The 17,796-nt window shown below is 35.2% G+C and overlaps 1 protein-coding gene across 2 annotated transcripts in view; it reads left to right on the top strand.

Annotated features, from left to right (window-relative positions):
• Ubr3 (Ubr3 ubiquitin ligase) overlaps positions 1 to 12,631 on the top strand; it is a 127,280-nt gene extending 114,649 nt beyond the window's left edge. For both annotated transcript variants that reach the window (XM_089240544.1, XM_089240543.1), the window contains exons 35-36: positions 1,225 to 1,364; positions 6,364 to 12,631. In XM_089240544.1, the coding sequence (XP_089096670.1) occupies positions 1,225 to 1,364; positions 6,364 to 6,481 (258 nt within the window). In that variant the 3' untranslated portion in view covers positions 6,482 to 12,631. The remainder of the gene's footprint in view (positions 1 to 1,224; positions 1,365 to 6,363) is intronic.
• The last annotated feature ends 5,165 nt before the right edge of the window (positions 12,632 to 17,796 follow it).

The raw sequence follows: 17,796 nt of genomic DNA, 5'->3' as shown, positions 1-17,796 counted from the left end.
AATTGCCTTTTCTGAAGCTTTTCTTGGAAAGTATGTTGACTTAATCAATAATCATATCTGGACTATTGAGAAATATCACAAAAAGAACAAAAATGTATCGACCATTTGACCAATTAAATTTTATTTGTCTTTTAAACGTGGCAATTTTTGTATAAATTATAGAGAAATGGTTGTCCTCGAGAACAAAAATTAAAAAATAATCCTTCCCTCTAATTTCAAATCATATTTTTCAAAATTTTACAGTTGCATAACCCTGTGTGCATCTTTTGTAATAAATATGATGCAGGTCAGAACAAATCTCTTGCCTGGGGCATGTAAGAATTCTTACCAGGAATGTATTTTTTTCAACCACATTCCCAACCCGGGCACATAAAAACACCCCTGAAAAATTAAAACACTCATGTATTTTGATTATTATCGGCAGCAATGCAAGTGTTTTTTCATTATCTCTTCTTTGTGGCATTTGAAATAAAGGACTTGAAAGAATAATTTTTATGTTTCTGAACTTACCACAAGACCGAGATCAGTCATTTTGCTACTCAGCACAAAAACTACATAGGTGCATATAAGGCTAATATGGGTTCTTATAATGGGCAAAAAATGCAGTGTATCCAGAAAGTTTACTAGGGGAAAAAACCCCTAATAAAATAAAAGACATGTAAAATGAGCACATTATTAGGATACTTTGGTGGGGTGGGGATGAGAAATGAAATTTCTGACCAGGGGTGGTAAGACAAATAAGATTGTGAAACTTGGTAATAGTTTTCATCTTATCAGCAATCACAGTAGTGGTAAGGGCAGGTGACAATTTATATTAAAAAGATTTTGTATTTATTATTTTTTTAAGAGGATTATGTTGAATAACTATTACATGAAATTATTTCGTGCATTGATTTAACAATCAAATGATTTTCATAGTGAAATAAGTGAATCCAGTAATTACATTTTGTTATCTCTTTTAGACATGTAGATTTTTGGAGATTTGTCCAGCCCTAGTATATATAATAGTATATAAACATACACCTTGAATGCTTAATCATATTTAATTTTTCTTATTTCAAGAAAAATCTTCCAGTTGTAACTTGAGACTGACCCAGTGATGCACACCATTATCTAGCTCTTTTTCCCACTGTATTGTACACGTCACTATATTTAACATTTTTTACAATCTGGCATTTGCAAAACCTGCACATATTTTTACCACCATATAATTTTTTCTTGCAGCATTCTGTGGCTTGTGGGGCTGGCACTGCTTTGTATCTCGCTGTAAACTCGTCCACAATAATTGTGATTAGAGGGAAGCGAGCATGCCTTTGGGGATCAGTGTATTTAGACAGTTTTGGAGAAGAAGACAGAGACTTGAAGTAAGTTTAAAAGCCCCATTATATTTGTTTCAGCTTAAAAAATAAAAACAGAACAAACAGGTGTACATCACAAGTATAATTCTACCAAGATATACGGAAGACTGGATGTTGTGAAGACATTTATTATTTGAGGTGTTAATTTTTTTTTTTTTAAGGAAGGAAAAAACTCATCTCATGAAAAAACTCAAACGGCAATCGAGGGACCCGGGTTCGACTCCCGGTAGAGGCAGAGATGAGTTTCTTCCTTACTTAAAAAAAAAAAAATTAACATCTCAAATAATAAATATCTTTACAACATCCAGTCTTCCGTATATCTTGTATTAACAAGTGGAGAGCGACATTCATGTCATACAATTCTAGCAATAAAATTAAAAATGCATGCTATAATGATAAGAAAAGTGTGGATATTTTTCAAGCATTATCATCTGTGAACTTATATTCTGATATTAAATTGTACATTAAATAAACTAATCTGTACGTCTGTCCAAAAAGAAAAAAGAAAGAAAGAATGGAATACAGTAGTAGAACATCGATTATCCGAACACATGTGGACTGAAGGGCGTTCGGAAAAGTGTAAAGTTTGTAAAATTGATTTCGAAACTGATTCAATAACACAAAAGAATAAATTGAAATTCAGTGACAAGAACCTTAAAATAATTGAAATTAACCAACTTATTCTGAAAAGTAAATGAAAAAAAAAAAAAAAAACAGTGCATCACAAAAGAAAAAAATAAATCTATCTTACAACATTAATCATTAAAGCACACCCACAGGATTAAGATGAATTTGTAGACGAAAAAAAAAGATGACAGTTAAATCTGCTCCTATTCACGTGTTTGTTTGCTTCAAAACTTTCTTTGACATTTTGCCGTCCCATCCCATAATAGTTTCAACATTAAAAATTGAAGCGTATCAGTGTTAGGCTGCGATTCTAACCACGCGAGACATTTTGTGAAACACTATTTTGCCTCACTGTGCATTATTACATCTGCCGTTGGTTAATCTTCATCACAGTCCTGATCAACTTGACCGTTCACTTTCGTAAATTTTTTCTCCATCATCCAAAAAAAAAAAAAATATCCCAGATCATTACTATTAATTTTCAACCACTGCAACACATCCTTTCATGACAGGACTGGAATACAGGGAGTTCCTGATGCATATCCAAGTATTCTTTCAAATCTGGAAGATTTCAATCGTCTTCAATGGTTACGTTAAAACCATAAAAATACGGGCATAACTTTCTGAACCTTTGCGAGACTTTAGCCAGAGAGTTTAGTCCATCTGCTGTGTTCAAACTGGCTGCAAAATTTTCTATTTTATCACAATTTTTTTAATCACTGAGGGTTGCCACACCTAGTCCGTATTCAGCTGCAAATTTCCACCATCAACCGCTTTCAATCTCTTTTTCACTATTCCCACTTTTTTTTATGTTTAAAACAACACGTTTTTGTTTTGTTGCCATCCTGCACTTGAGAGACGAAAAGTATTGCAAAGCTAAAGAAAGATTGAAAAATATCTGTTTTAAGCAAAGCTAGGAAAGATACCCCGCCAAAACCGTGATAAGAACTGTTTTGTTGTCAAGAAGACCCTTGCGTCCCTTTCATTAAGGCACACCCACAGGATTAAGATGAATTTGTAGATGAGAAAAAAAGATGACAGTTAAATCTGCTCCTATTCACGCGTTTGTTTGCTTGTCAATTGTTTGTAACTGCATACACTGTACCCAGGTACGCCATTGTTTACATCTATAGCTCACAGGTACGGTATGTGCAATTGTTTGGAAGTGGATTATTGTACAATAGAACGAGGCTATCAAGTTGGGAGATAAGAGAATTCAAGTTCCAAGAAAATACCAACTGTGTTCAGCATCATTGAATATAAAAAACTGAAAATGAGTTAGGTTGAAAAGGTGTTTGGTTGATCGAGTTGTTCGGAAAATTGATGTTCGGATAATCGATGTTCTACTGTAAATACTTGTATAGAATAGAGAATCAAGGGGGGGCCGCGAAATTTTTCTCTATTTTAGACAGGTTTTCATTTTATAAAGGTGCACACAAAATGATTGTTTATTTCTATTGTTATGCAGTTCTTAAATTTTTAAAATGTACTCCCATACATTAAACAATCACACTAAGAAAGATGGATCTTTCCACCATCCATCTTTAATAGTGCCACCTGGAGGCCATTAGCTGAAGTTAAGAGAGGCTGCAATGTCTTTATTCAGCAAGTCAAGTTACTGTGCATGTTTTAAGGAAAACAAAATCACCTCACTGTGGTATAATGGTCAGTTTGCTTGCCCGTTATGCAAGAAGTTCTGGGGTTTGATTCTCGGTGGAGAGAACAACACTTTTTCAGAAGTTCACTTCTGCATAATCCAGATATATCATAATAGCGTATATATATATATATATATATATATGTTGAAAGACTCCGTACATGGATGGTGGCAGAGGTTGAAATATTCTATCTGCTTCCATAGCTTAGATGGTAAAGCACTCATCCGGCAAGCGAGAGACCGGGGTTCGAGTCCCTGTGGGGGCAGTGATGAATTTTTTTCCTTGTAATCTTCATCTCCACAAATAACCAGTCTTTCAATAAATCTTGTATTAACAAGTGGAGAGGACATTTCTATATGCATGATAGAAGTGTTCAAAATTTTCAATGGGATGGAGATAATGGACCGCGAGTTATTACTACATCATCAATCAACTGCTTCGATAAGTTGACAGTAGTATCGATCGGAAAGGAATAATTCTAGATTGTGGTGTTGTAGGCAGTTTTTCTTTAATAGGGTTGTGAATGAATGGAATAGCTTACCTCAAGGGGTCATGAATTCTAACACGATTGACATGTTTTAAAAGAAATACAATAAACATATTGGGATAAATCGGGAAGCTATCCATACTAAGGCAGGGATTACACTATAAAAGTGCTTTTATGAAACTTGAAAAATACAACCAATAAGCTGGTTGGTTGCATTTGCTCGAATATAACCAATCAGTTCATGGGTTGTATTTTTTAAGTTTTATGAAAACACTTTTACCAAACTTTTACAGTGTAATGCCGTCGTTAGATGAGACAACCCTAATTTTTTATGGGCAGTATGCATATTTATATTTTATCATAATTATTGTTTTTTTATTACTGTTATTGGGTTGCTGTATTTTTGATATAGTTTAGATATTAATTTGACGACCATATTTTTATGGTAATCTTTTTTAAGCCACCTTGTTGGGCATTTTGTATGTTGTGGCATTTGTATAACGACCAGTAAGATAAGTCCTAACTTTTTGCTGTTCATACCCATGTTATTTTGCATCCAGTATAGACACCTACAAAGACTATTTAATCCAGTCCAACATCCACTCAGCTCTGCCCCTAATGTTTTTTGCAAAGAAATGAACAAAATCAGAGTGTTTTTTCATTTGCCAAAATTGTGTTTGAACTTAATTTTGGAGAACTCTAAATAAGTGAGAGCATGTAATTTAAATTATTACAATTTTATTATTCAAAATTTATACAATTCATAATAGGCTATAATTTTTTATTCCATTCAAATATGCTTTTTAGGAAGCTAATTTTTTTTTCCAAATGTTTGATATAACATCCGTTTTCTGTAGAATGATGGGGGTCATAATAACGAACATTGACTGTAGCAGGGTTCATACAAAATTTTCAAAATAAAAAGTAAGGAGTTTATAAGGAGTCACCCCCCCCCCCTCGAAAAAAAATTGCACCACTAGACTAAAAACAAAAATGCTCATAAGCTACAAAATAACTAACGACTTCATCTTTCATTCAAATCCTTTCATATACATTGTTTTGTTTTTTTTGCTTCAAAAAAGCCACAAAATGTATTTTTAAGGAAACTTGTCCATTTTTTTTTCTTCTACAAGTCACGACAGCTTCACATGATCTACATTTGTGAATGAGTCAAAATTTTTTTATTATAAATTAAATATCAGGGAAAAGTTTATGAACATAGCTATACTTGGGGGGGGGGGGGGCAGAGCCTTCCTGCACCCTTAGGTAGCAACACCCTTTTTCTCTTCACATCATCTTGCTTATTTCGTCCCACTTCGTCAGTGATATAAAAAGGGACATGTGAAAGCACCAGCTTACTGACGAATTTTACAATCTTACAAGCAACAAAAAACCAATGAGATTCATCATCAAGCACACTTCTAAAATGATTCAACTTCCCCCATGAGGGTACCCAGGCTGGAGCCCTGTTGTACCCCTGCCCCATGAGGACCACAAAAATTTTTAATTCGTATTCATTTTACCAACGACTAAAATCCAAGGGCCCCCAACCAAGGAGCGGGAAGCCAGTATGCAGATTTTTTTATGGGCCTGATACATGGATTCATAGCAAACTTGTACTACTAAAGCTACAAAAACAATGATATTCATCCAGGGCTCCCAATATGAAACCTGTCAACTTCCCCATTGGAGACCCCAATCTGGAGTCCCACTCCCCTCTAATAATAAATATTATAATATTATTACTTTAAATATCCACCATGGGGTCCCACTCTTTGAGCATTTAAATATGGAAATTACTACTACTATTTAACCACTCATGCACCTTATCCATATTCCTCTGTGGAATTTCCAATGAATGAGTACATGTGGAATATGTGTTCAGATAGTGCTGCCGTCTATCGGTCTTCTGAATTTGAAAGCAGACAACTTGGTGGGTATATATGTTTTCTTACTTGTCATATCGTGCGTGCACTTTTAAATGTTGTAGGGCTGATTGCTTTCTGTGGTGAAACTTTTTAATGAGATCGGCTCACATCCAGGCCTTGAAATTGGGAACTATATGCAAATTATTGGTTAACCTGTTAGACATAGTAAGCCTGCGCGCGCATGTGTGTGTGGGGAGGGTCCACCATTTTTAAAATTGCTCTTTCAAGTCACATCTGGCTTAGAGACTTTACCATACCTTATTTCGTTCTTGTTTGATACATATCTTTTCTTTTCTAATTTTCAGGCGCGGCAAGCCTCTTTATCTGAGTGAAGATAGGTACAACCTTTTGCAGTGCCAATGGCTAAGTCACAGTTTCAACCACACTAACAAGCGATGGGTGTGGCATAAAGATAATTTATAACGACTGGTCTCACATTAACTAATGTTCTAATGGTTTTCAGCGAACTTCGAAGAAACAAAACTGTTTTGTGAGTGCGTGTAAAAAAAAGTTGTAAAAAAAAATTATATAGTGATATATATGTAAATATAATATATATATCAATAATAATTTCCGAATGAATTTTGTTTTTATTCTGTTGGTATTAGAGACCTTTTTTTTGTGGCAATGATTATTATCATGTAAGAATATTTTTTTTCTTTGGTTTTTATTAAGCAGAGAAGATGGTTTTTGATGTGCAGCAGCAGTTACGCATTCAATTTACTCTGCCAATTTATACTCATCAAATTATGAATTGTTAAAATATTCAGCATTGTTGATGCATTTATCAAAATTATTATTAAGTTATAAATTTGTAAGTAGATCTGTTGGTTGATTCAAGAGCTTTAAGTTTTTTCTTTAGGACTTGAAAAATATTTTTCTTAATGCTCAAATATCCTATCACGCCACCTTGTTTTTTACTCATTTGATTTTTAATGAACTGAAACTTGTGGATATGTAATCATGAGTGTACAAAGGTTATTTTTAGATTTGCACGGATAACTTTCATGCCTTTTCGGTTTCAACAACTTTGATTTGATTGTTTGTATGAATTTGATTTTATTATGGCATTAAATGTATCTATCACTTCCATTTTAGGAAAAAATACTATCTTTCGTTGAATGACAAATTCTACCGGTGTTCAGTTTTTATTCTACAATGGATTGGATGAATTTAATGCCAAATAAGGTCTATTATTGGGGAGTTATTGCATAGAAGGACATATTAGAGAGATGAGCCCACATCTTATGAATATAAACAGAATAAATTAATTACTAGTAGGTGTTTCATCAGCAGAACAAATGTTATTTATTTTTCAGAGCTACTAATAAATCAGACTACCAAAAAAAGTGTATTGTGGCATTTAAGGATGGTGCTAAATTCCCTCAAAATCAGCTAGGGGTATTATAAAAAAATTCTGAATTTATCACCCTTATCAGATGTTGTTAATGTAAAGTTTAAGTATTGTTAAGGCAGTGATTTCTAAATATTCCAGGTCAATGACCACTTGACCCTTTAAGCGGCAATTAGGAATCACTAAATCCCCTTGCAAAATGTCATATCTCTTAATTAAGTAGATTTCCTTCCGATTTTCAGTAGGTGCAAACTAAAGGGAATAGGGAGAAGTTTTCCATTGAGAAAATAATTTTTATAAAATATCAGCTTGTCAATGCTGAAGTAAGAGGCTTTTATAGAGGAGATATATCTCGTCATTGCTGCTTAAAGGGTTAATGCTCTAACCAACCACCACTTATAGAACCTGAATATACTGAAGATACCCACTTTCCCCATCTTTCTGCAAAAAGAGCGCAATTAGAAACCACTGCTCTACAGTATAAAAATTACAAAATTCGAGTTTTAATTCATGCATAAAACAAATTCACCCAGAACAGGAATACACAGCTGCTAAATCAAACCTTGATGTCCATTGCATACACAACAAAAATTATTTTGAAAAATTCTCTGAGGTTTTTGTTTTTTTAACCTTTTATTAGTTGCAATAATTTATTACTTGTGAATTTTCAATTTCATGACGTTCATAATAGTTTGTATCAGTGTTCTTCAATGTTTTTACAGCAGTGGACCAATGAAAGTTATTGACAATTTTGCGGACTGGCAGAGAAAGGGGGAGTAGAATAAATATAAATAATTTAAGGAATGGCAAAAATAAATGAATAGGGAAAGTAGTTTGCAAACTGGCAAAAAAAAATACAATAAATATGAGAAACAATTTGAGAGGGGAGGGGGGGGGGGAATCAAGAAAAAATTTGTGAATTGGCAAAAAATATGAGAAATTGTGTTCTAGAAAAAAAAACAAATAAATGGGAAAAATAATTTGAGGAAAGAAAAATAATGTTGCTTCCTGGTGCATGCCTAAATACATTGTAGCTTCATTCCACACTACTGGTGTCCAAAAATATGTCTGTCAATGCAAGGTGTCCATTAAGGAGGAGTGTCCATAACACACATGCATGAAATTTTGGAGGTCCCACTGCATCTCTTAATTCTCTTTCAATTTTATTTTGCAAGTGTAAAATAATTAAAAGTTTAGCAGATTAATGTGGATATTATGTAGTTACATAATTGCTGTTTTTGAAAGAATTATTATTTGATTCGACAAGAGAAATTGTATCGGTTATATTTTATTGTCTTTAATATAGGAATTTGATAATTTTCTATTTATTAGCAATTTATCATTATCAAAAAAAGAATTCTGCATAGTTTATAAAATTTTATTTTTTTAAATGTTGTGGTAGAAAGGAAAACATTTTTCCATAATCTTCAAAGAAAAAGAATTTTGGTGATAAATGCTGCACTGAAAAAGGTAAAAGTTCACATTAAGATTTAACCTAGGAGTCAGACTGACTATTGAAATACAGTTGGATCCTGATTTAACAAATTCTCAATTCAAAGAATTTTTTTAGAATTCTCTGTTTATGTGTTTGTGTTAATCTCAACCCTGATTTTCCTTGTTTTCAACAAGTAAAAAGTTTGGTTCCTGCTGATTCATTAGAGTCTGGTTCAACTGTCTGCTTCATTTTTTACAGTTTGTTGTTCTCAATCAAAAGTTTCAAATAAACATATTTAACTGGACATTTCTGCATTACTAATACCTTTACATTTTCTTTTATACACAAATACAAGGCCACAACAGGCAAAATGCCCAAATAGGTGGCTGAGCAAAAGATGCCCATAAGAAATATGGATGTCATATTTCTAAAAACATGTTTTTAGCTCCACAAATACCAACAAATGCTTCCAAATTAAAAAAAAAAATATTTTAAGGCTGAAAACAAAAAATGCATGTCAAACAGTGTTATTTGGAGCATTAAAATTTGATCATATCTTAAAATATTGGTTTTTATGAAATCTAATATGCAAGCATATGTGTGTGGTTCTAATTTAAAGGTTGATGAAAGAAACTTTTTCATAATAAATGGAATGTCAAAGTGGAAAGTATTAGATGTTAGGCAATGTTATTGCCTACTCAAAAAAATTCTCCCAAGAAATTCCAGTTCAGAAAAAATAAACCATCAATTCCCTCCGAATGAGAATGCTTTACTGATTCAACCATCCCAAAAATGCGTTGCAAAGGCAAGGCTGCTGACCTAAGGAAAGTAAATTTAGAAAATGATTGGGAAATAAAAAATGGGATAACTGAATTATGTAGAGAAAAATTTTGAATTGCAATTTTTATTGCGCCGCTTCTATAAACTGTTTATAAAAAAATTAGAGGGCAATGGTGCTCATCAATATGCGACCATAGGTTCCATGTAAATATTGTTCATATTGATGAGTACTATCACCCTCTAATTTTTGCCTATGTTGAAACTCCAACATGGAAAAAAAAAAGACAAAAACAAAGGTGTAAAACATCCTATATAAATCAGTGAAAGATGTTCCAAGGGTGTCATTGCTCAGTTCACTGGTGAATGATTGATGGTTATGTTCTGCATTACTAATACCTTTACATTTTCTTTTATACACAAATACAAGGCCACAACAGGCAAAATGCCCAAATAGGTGGCTGAGCAAAAGATGCCCATAAGAAATATGGATGTCATATTTCTAAAAACATGTTTTTAGCTCCACAAGTACCAACAAATGGTTTTACCAACATGGAGAAGTGCTGCTTCTCCGGCAGAGCAGAAATGATGTAAGAAATAACAACTTGTGCTTGTTGAATGTTTGTTTTCTTTTCTTTTTTCTGACACTTTGAATGGATTGCAACCATAAGTTTCATTGTAAATATTGTTCCTCGTGATGGGTGCTGTCAGCCCTTTAATTTTTTCTGAATAGTATATGAACACCCTGTAGAGAACCTCTGAGATAAATTTAAAAAAAAAAATGTGTTGTTAAATGCAATGAATACTGTTAAGAGAGAACTGTTTTGGAAAATGAGATGTCACAGCTGCAAATACATTTGGAGTATGATTAATGGACAGCCAAGCATCACAATCATTGCTTGGTTTAGAGCATAGTTTCCCAACCTTTTTTTTTGTCTCATCACCCTCTTCTTCAGAAAATTTTTTCTCCCATCGCAATCTAACTCATAAGATACCATGTTATACCCATAGCTTCTACCGCCCCGCTGGAATTTTCCATCTCCCCCAAGGGGGCGTTAATGCCCACCTTGGGAATCTGGTTTAGAGAATACAGCAGTACTTACATTCATCGATAGAAGCTGCTTATGGCCTCGACTTCTCAATCAGCACTTATCTGAGAACCCTTGGAGCCATAGCCACTAGCTGTACAGGGTATTCATTCATAAACTGTTTAGAAAAAATTGGAGGGGTTATAACACCCATCTCAAGATGAACAATATTTGCAATCGAACGTATGGCCGCAATCTACTGAGATTCTTAGAAAAGTATGAACTAAATTTTACACATTGAAGTTCCAACAGTGTAAATAAGAAACATAAAATCATAAATTGCACAATTGCAACGCAAAGGAGATACTCAAAGTGACATCTAAGGGTGTTTTTGTACAGTTTACAGCACTTGTTGTAGCTGACAAGATCAATATATGATACCACGAATCTATGAGAGGGTGCCCTTCTTTCGCTGATCTCCCAGGATTATGTAACTTTTAATTTTATTTTCTATTTTTACTGTTTAAACTGAACATACACATATTGCTTAATGTTTTTCTGACACTCTGGGTGGACTGAGACCATAGGTTCCATCACGAATATTGTTCGTTTGGATGGATAATATCACCCCTCCAACTTTTTCTTAACAGTTTATGGACACACTGTACTCTTTAATTTTTGCTTTGTTCTAAAACAAGTTCTATGAAATTCTTAACAATCTCTGACAGACAACATTACAGAAACTGCTGCCCAAGACCATATTGTTTGACCAATTCCTCCTTAAATACAATTTCATATTAAAATTATTCTATATGACTTTCGCCCCTATACCTAGGTTCGACGATCGATTTGCACGTCAGAACTGCTGCGGTCCTCCACTAGAGTTTCCTCTAGCTTTGACCTGCCCGGCATAGTTCACCATCTTTCGGGTCCCAACGTGTACGCTCTGGCACCGGGTCCCCAACGAATTATGGGCGACCCAGGCTGTCGGTGCGTCCCGCCGCGAGCTTAGCCCGGCGGGGATCCCGACACTGTCTCACCTTCGTTCTGCCCGTGGGCTTGATCGAGTCCCACATAATGTTTATTTAGTACATTTAAACACAAAAGAATCGTGCAGACAAAATCGAGAGGAATAGAATATTTAAAAGAATATTTTAATGCAATTATATAAATAAAGTTTCAAATTACGCCAAAAAAAAAAAAAAAAAAAACTATTCTGTTTTGGGGAAAGTGTGTTAGCTCTGTTTACATATATTATTGTTGATAGTGCTCTCATGATGTATGTTGCCATTTAACATAGCTTTTATATATACACAAAAACATGAGCATGTGTTTCCACATTATAAAATTTGTTAATACAATATATACAGAAAAATTCATTTCTGCCTCTACAGGGACTCTAACCCTGGTGTCTCATGCCAGATGAGTCGTCTGCATACAAAAGACTGGGGTTCAAGTCCCTGTGGAGGCAGACATTTTTTCCCCAAAACAATCAGCATCTCTACATGCAGTCAGTTTTTCCATACATCTTATATTAACATGACATGACCAGATTCACCCATCACACATCTTTTGCAAGATATTAGAGTATCGAATCAAACAAGTGTCAGGGGGAATCTTTCTCTACAAAATTTGTTGAAAAAACCATAATATAAACAATTTCAGGATCTGATTTATAAGAGAAAAAAAAATTAATTCAGTTGTCTTGTGTGTAGCTCTGAAGAAACTATTTTCATGAATTATAAAATCCACAGTTTTCTTTTGTCGCTGTTTGAAAATCTGTCTTTGTAGGTTGAATTATGCTTGAAGGAAAATGAAACCATCTCTAAAGTTGATACCTGTATTATTTATGATGTGTAAATAGACGTTATCGCTTTCAGTTCTTTATCAAAATTTTTATGTATAAACTGCTATTGTAAATTTTCAGCTTTTTACAAGAGCTCTGTAATATTTGAGAGAGTTAAGCAATTATGGAATAAATTTTTTAAACTCAGTCTTCTTTTATCCATTTATAAAGAGCTGTCATTTATGCCGTCGGAAAAAGATGGAGAAAATTATTTGAAATCACTTACACTGTAAACTTGGGGGGGGGGGGTGACTTGGGTTTAAATTTTTGAGATTTTTTGTATTAACTCCCTTATAAATTAACTTTTTTGTAAATAAAAGTTGCAGCACCAGAAAGAAGTTTTTAGGTATTTGTTAATGTGAGGATAATGGTGGGATACTTGGGTACAGAGTATATCCAAGATTTAAATCAAATTATTTCAGACACAAAAAAAAAAATGTTTTAATCCAATAAAATTATTCATGTAACTTTAAAAAGTGATTTAACTTTTTGTTAAATTACTTTATATTTTTAAATATTATTTATAGTATTATAATTTGTTAACATGTATATTAAGTATCAGAGATACCATAGTCATACCGATTTAGCTGATGTAAATATTTAGCATCAACTGCCTGCTGTAGTTCATTCTAAATAGCGAAATAGATTAGGACTTGACAAAAGCATCAAAACTAGTTTAAAATGAACAATTCTGTGGTGTTTGGTCAGAACATGATATCTCCAAACGAACAGCTTCTCGATCTAAAAGTAAGTCTCGCTAATTATAACTAATTAGAAGTGAGATAAATGCACAAATACAAGCATGGGGCTAAACAACATGCTGATGCATGATATTTGTATTTGTGTGTATGCTTTATCTTTGATTTTTAAGTGGCAATGAAAGTGCTTATATTTCAAATGATTTTGGAGTTATCATATTCTGACCAAACACCATAGAAGTATTTAGGGTAAAATAATTCAATACGATATACATAAGATATCTGTTCAAGAGAAATGTAAGGTTTTTCTTTTTTTCCTTAATAAAATGTTCTGATATATTTCACAAGTATTTTTTTTTTATGTGATATGATTTAGTTTTCAAATACTTTTTTAAATAGTTTTTATAAATTAAAATTTAATTGTATATACTAAGAAAATATAGAGTAATGGCTAGTATGTTAGAATATATTTTTGTTAATAAAATCAACAACCCTGTACGCAAGTCACCTCACGGCATGAATACTCTACTGCCTTTTATGTTTTGCATTTCAAAATACATATTCCCATTTTACACTACAAATAATTAGGCACAAATAAAAAAGTATAAATACATACATAAGGAAATACTCTTTGATGTCTACAATATAAATCTGCCTGTTTCGGTTTTAATCTCCTAAGTCAATTAAAGTTAATCTGATCTTCTGTGTAGTTTGTATGGGGCCTGGAGCCAATGGTGTAGCAGAAGGGAGGGCTCTGTCCTCTCCAAAATATTAGAAAATGACAGATTTTTAAGAAATAACAGTTAAATCTATTGTTCCATCACCTTGCCTCCCCAAAATACTAGTTCCCCCCTCTAGGGTTACCTCCTCTTACCCAGATCATGGCCTGCCGCTCTGTGCCGGTGAGGAGATTTTAACAGGTGGTTGAAGAAGACCTGGGCCACGTGCTGGAAAATGCGTGTGAATCTAGCATGGAGTTTGATTCTGTGTAATGCTTGTTATAGTGCTGCCATCAATTTTCAAACTGAATGAAGTGTAATAATTCAATAATTGTAGGCCTGTTGCTCTCTGTGGTGAGACTTTATAACAGGGAGATTGGCTCACATTCACACAGAAGTTCGGAACCACAGAAAACCAAACTCTACGGTTACCAGATGATTTGAATACCGAGAAAAGAGGATGCATGCACTCTTGATATAACCACTTGATTTTCACAACAGATTGGCACTACTCATTGGCGTATGCAAGGGGGTTGGGGTTCTAACCCCCTCTCTCAAACTGAGATTATAGTGTTATTTTGCAGGAAAAACTTAACCCCCCCGCCCCCCCCGAGAAAAAGAAAAATTGAAAACCCCGTTCAGAAAATTCTGCATACGCCTATGGCACTACTGTACTGACAAAAAAAACCTGCCACCACGATATTTCCCCCAACTACGAACGGCTAAAGGAAAGTATGAATAACAATGTCTCCATCTATAATGAATTGTTTCTACTGCCTGGTCAGTTTTATTGCTTTTCTCAGAGCATGGCAAGAGGTTTTCCTTGGCATAGTACCTTGACTTTCGTTACATTTATTGGCATTTCTCAAAGTTGGCCATATTTCTAAATTTTTGGCTACTTGAACTCTAAACAAAAAAGAATGTTTTAACTCACTCTTGTGGGTCTACTGTCACAAAAATATGGACACAATTCCGTCTCTCTAACACGTAGTAACACTAGCTTAGTACCTGAGGCACTAAACTACATCCCCATTCTTCCTAGTTCATCTAATGTTGTTTTGTGATAAAAACACAAATTTTTTCGACCCGATAACTATCACCATGTAACGTATCGGGATCCGATCCCTCTACGTTAATGGTGATCTTGTCGTTATGTGGGAAATTCCTTCTTATTTTAGACCCCAGGGACCTCTCAGTTACCGGAAACCACCCGAGGACCCACTGGCGAACCGGTAAGGGCCAGAGTGTTCGATTAGTTCGGCAGTCGGCGGGTGGGGTCTTTCGGCTGTCGAACGAGAACGGGCCAGAGGTCGGGCTACTGATGTCCCACATAAATTAATTTCCCTCATGACGACGATGCCGCTATTTTCGTGGAGGGGTTTGATCCAATATATGTATAGTTGGGCGAGGCTTAGCCCAGTTTTAATTATTTTTATCGAAGAACCTCCCGGGGGAGTTGTTGCAAGTCTCGTTGTGCGGATACGAAAATAGTGTTGTACTCACTTATTTTCGGCGGGGGGCTGCAGACCTCCGTCGGAACAATTCATTTCATATTGTTATGTTAGTAATGTTTACATAATCGGGAGAGTCTGATCAGCTCTCCGGATTATGTCATGTTGCCAGATTCCAATGTAATTAAATTGTAATGTTTATAATAGTGACGCATGAATATGCAAATTCGATAAATTTGTTGAGGCGAAAAGGCCATGCGAGGACATGTGGTCCCAAACTTCTTGTAAAAGGGGAGTATAAATTCCTCCCTCTTTGTCTCTCACATTGCGTTCGTCTAATCTTGTTCTGTTCAACTGAAGCCCTCTAGTAGGACGGTTCACCGTCTTACTACCGTATCTATTGGCCTTAGGCTGAATTATTAAAATGCAATAATCTACATTATTAGAATCCGTTTTCCGGCAGGTCCGGAATCAAAATATAAAACAATCTTCACAGTCAAAGTTCTTCATTGCTGATCGAGGTGGTCCGGCCCTCAACCGAGAGGCCCCCGGAGCTGATCAAGGTGGTTCGGCCCTCAACCGAGAGGCCCCCGGAGCTGATCAAGGTGGTTCGGCCCTTAACCGAGAGGCCCCCTGGAGCTGGTCAAGGTGGTTCGGCCCTTAACCGAGAGGCCCCCTGGAGCTGATCAAGGTGGTCCGGCCCTCAACCGAGAGGTCTCCAGGAACTGATCAAGGTGTTCCGGTTCTCAACTGAGAAAACTCCTGTGGTATTTACGGAAAAGCTAACAACATCGGATGTCCGATCGCTGCACAGGTTGACTGTTGTTGATCATCAATTGGTGAGCCAGTATCTTTACTGCTAACGTCCAATAGAGGGCTCCAAGACATACTAATCCATTGTTAAAATTAACTAACCCATATAATTAATTGAATAAATAATAATATTTCATGCGAAAGTTTGTTTCTAATTATTTTCCACTTGTCGTTTGCCACTTTATTGCTGGATATTTCGAACCGGGCAAGCAACTCCCATAAGGGACGTTGCAATTTTGGGGGATCGACCGGTTCTCAGTAAGTGTGGCAAACCGCGGGTGGAAAGTACTTTCGCTAAAAAAAAAAAAAAAATTTTTTTGATATTTAACATTGATTTTAGAGATGAATCCTAATAATCATAGTACGCCTAGAAATTTAGGTGATGATGTTCGTGTACAAATTGAACCGGAACCAAGTGGTTCACAATCGAATAATGGTTCACAAATGAACTTTACTTATCCAACAATGTCAAATCCTTATAACGAGACGCATGTAATACTTCCCCCGGCATTACCTTTAAATCCCGCAAATGCTTTGGTTCCATTGACCCAACGCAGTGTTGGTAGTCTTATATTTTCAGGTAGTGGAGAAGACGTTAGAAGCTTTTTATTAAAATGTGAATCGTATTTTAATCTTTACAGTGTTCCTAATAAGATCGAGTTAGTTGTAAGCACGTTTGAAGGTCGTGCTCAGGCCTGGTGGCAAACGATAGGCAGGCACGAATGGGAAAAATGGGGCCCCCATAAATCGTGGGAAAGTTTCAAGGGCTTGTTATTACAAACCTTTTCAAGGTATCATACCAGGGTTGAATTAGCTCGTGCTTTATTCTCTGAAAAGTTTTCGACGGGCTCGTACCTTGATTTCGTATTACATAAGTTAGATCTTTTTCAGTCGTTCGATTTAACCGTTCCGGAGTCGGACAAAATTGAACTTATAATGTCACAATTACCCTATAATGTGAGAACATTTTTGGAAGTTAGGAAGCCTAATTCTTTGCAACAATTATTTGTAATGTTAGATCAATTTCTTGCAACGCGTGAAAATGTTCAAATTGAATCTCGTAAAAATTTTGAATCTTGTGAAAATTGTGTTGAGAAATTTCAACCTGAAGTTAGAAAAAATTATGTGGGACCTACACAAAATGTAGTACAACCTTCAAGACAAATAAATTTTTTCGACAAGTTACCTGTTTTGGTTGTGGTCAAATCGGCCATATTGTAAAAAATTGTAAATCAAATGGGAATCAGGGAAACTAGACCTGGGATACATGAGAAGGGGTAGTGTATCCATGGGTAAAAAGACCCCTAGTAAAAAATTTAGTTTTCTTAATCCAGTTGTGAGAGTTAACAACAAGATTTTGACAGCAAAAATTGATACCGGTGCCGATTGTTCAGCGATCAGTTTCGATCTGGCTCGGCAGGTTGGTTCACCCACTAATCAAGTTAGACCCTATCACGGTGATAGATTTCAGTTGGCATCCGGTGAGTACTGTCAGCCTGTGGGGATTCTTCGGGCCCAAGTGGAGATACGAAACAGTGTCGTGCACACAGATCTGATAGTGCTCGCCAGGGTCCCATTTGGGATCTTGATCGGCAGTGATATTTTGAGTAAAACTGA

Source organism: Pholcus phalangioides, unplaced genomic scaffold (genome assembly GCF_987345545.1).
Source record: "Pholcus phalangioides strain wild (caught in Gottingen) unplaced genomic scaffold, Ppha-v1.0 ptg000013l_1, whole genome shotgun sequence".
In the NCBI taxonomy this organism is placed as follows: domain Eukaryota; kingdom Metazoa; phylum Arthropoda; class Arachnida; order Araneae; family Pholcidae; genus Pholcus; species Pholcus phalangioides.
Note: the sequence above shows the minus strand (reverse complement) of the source record. Positions and strands in the feature narration are given on the sequence as shown.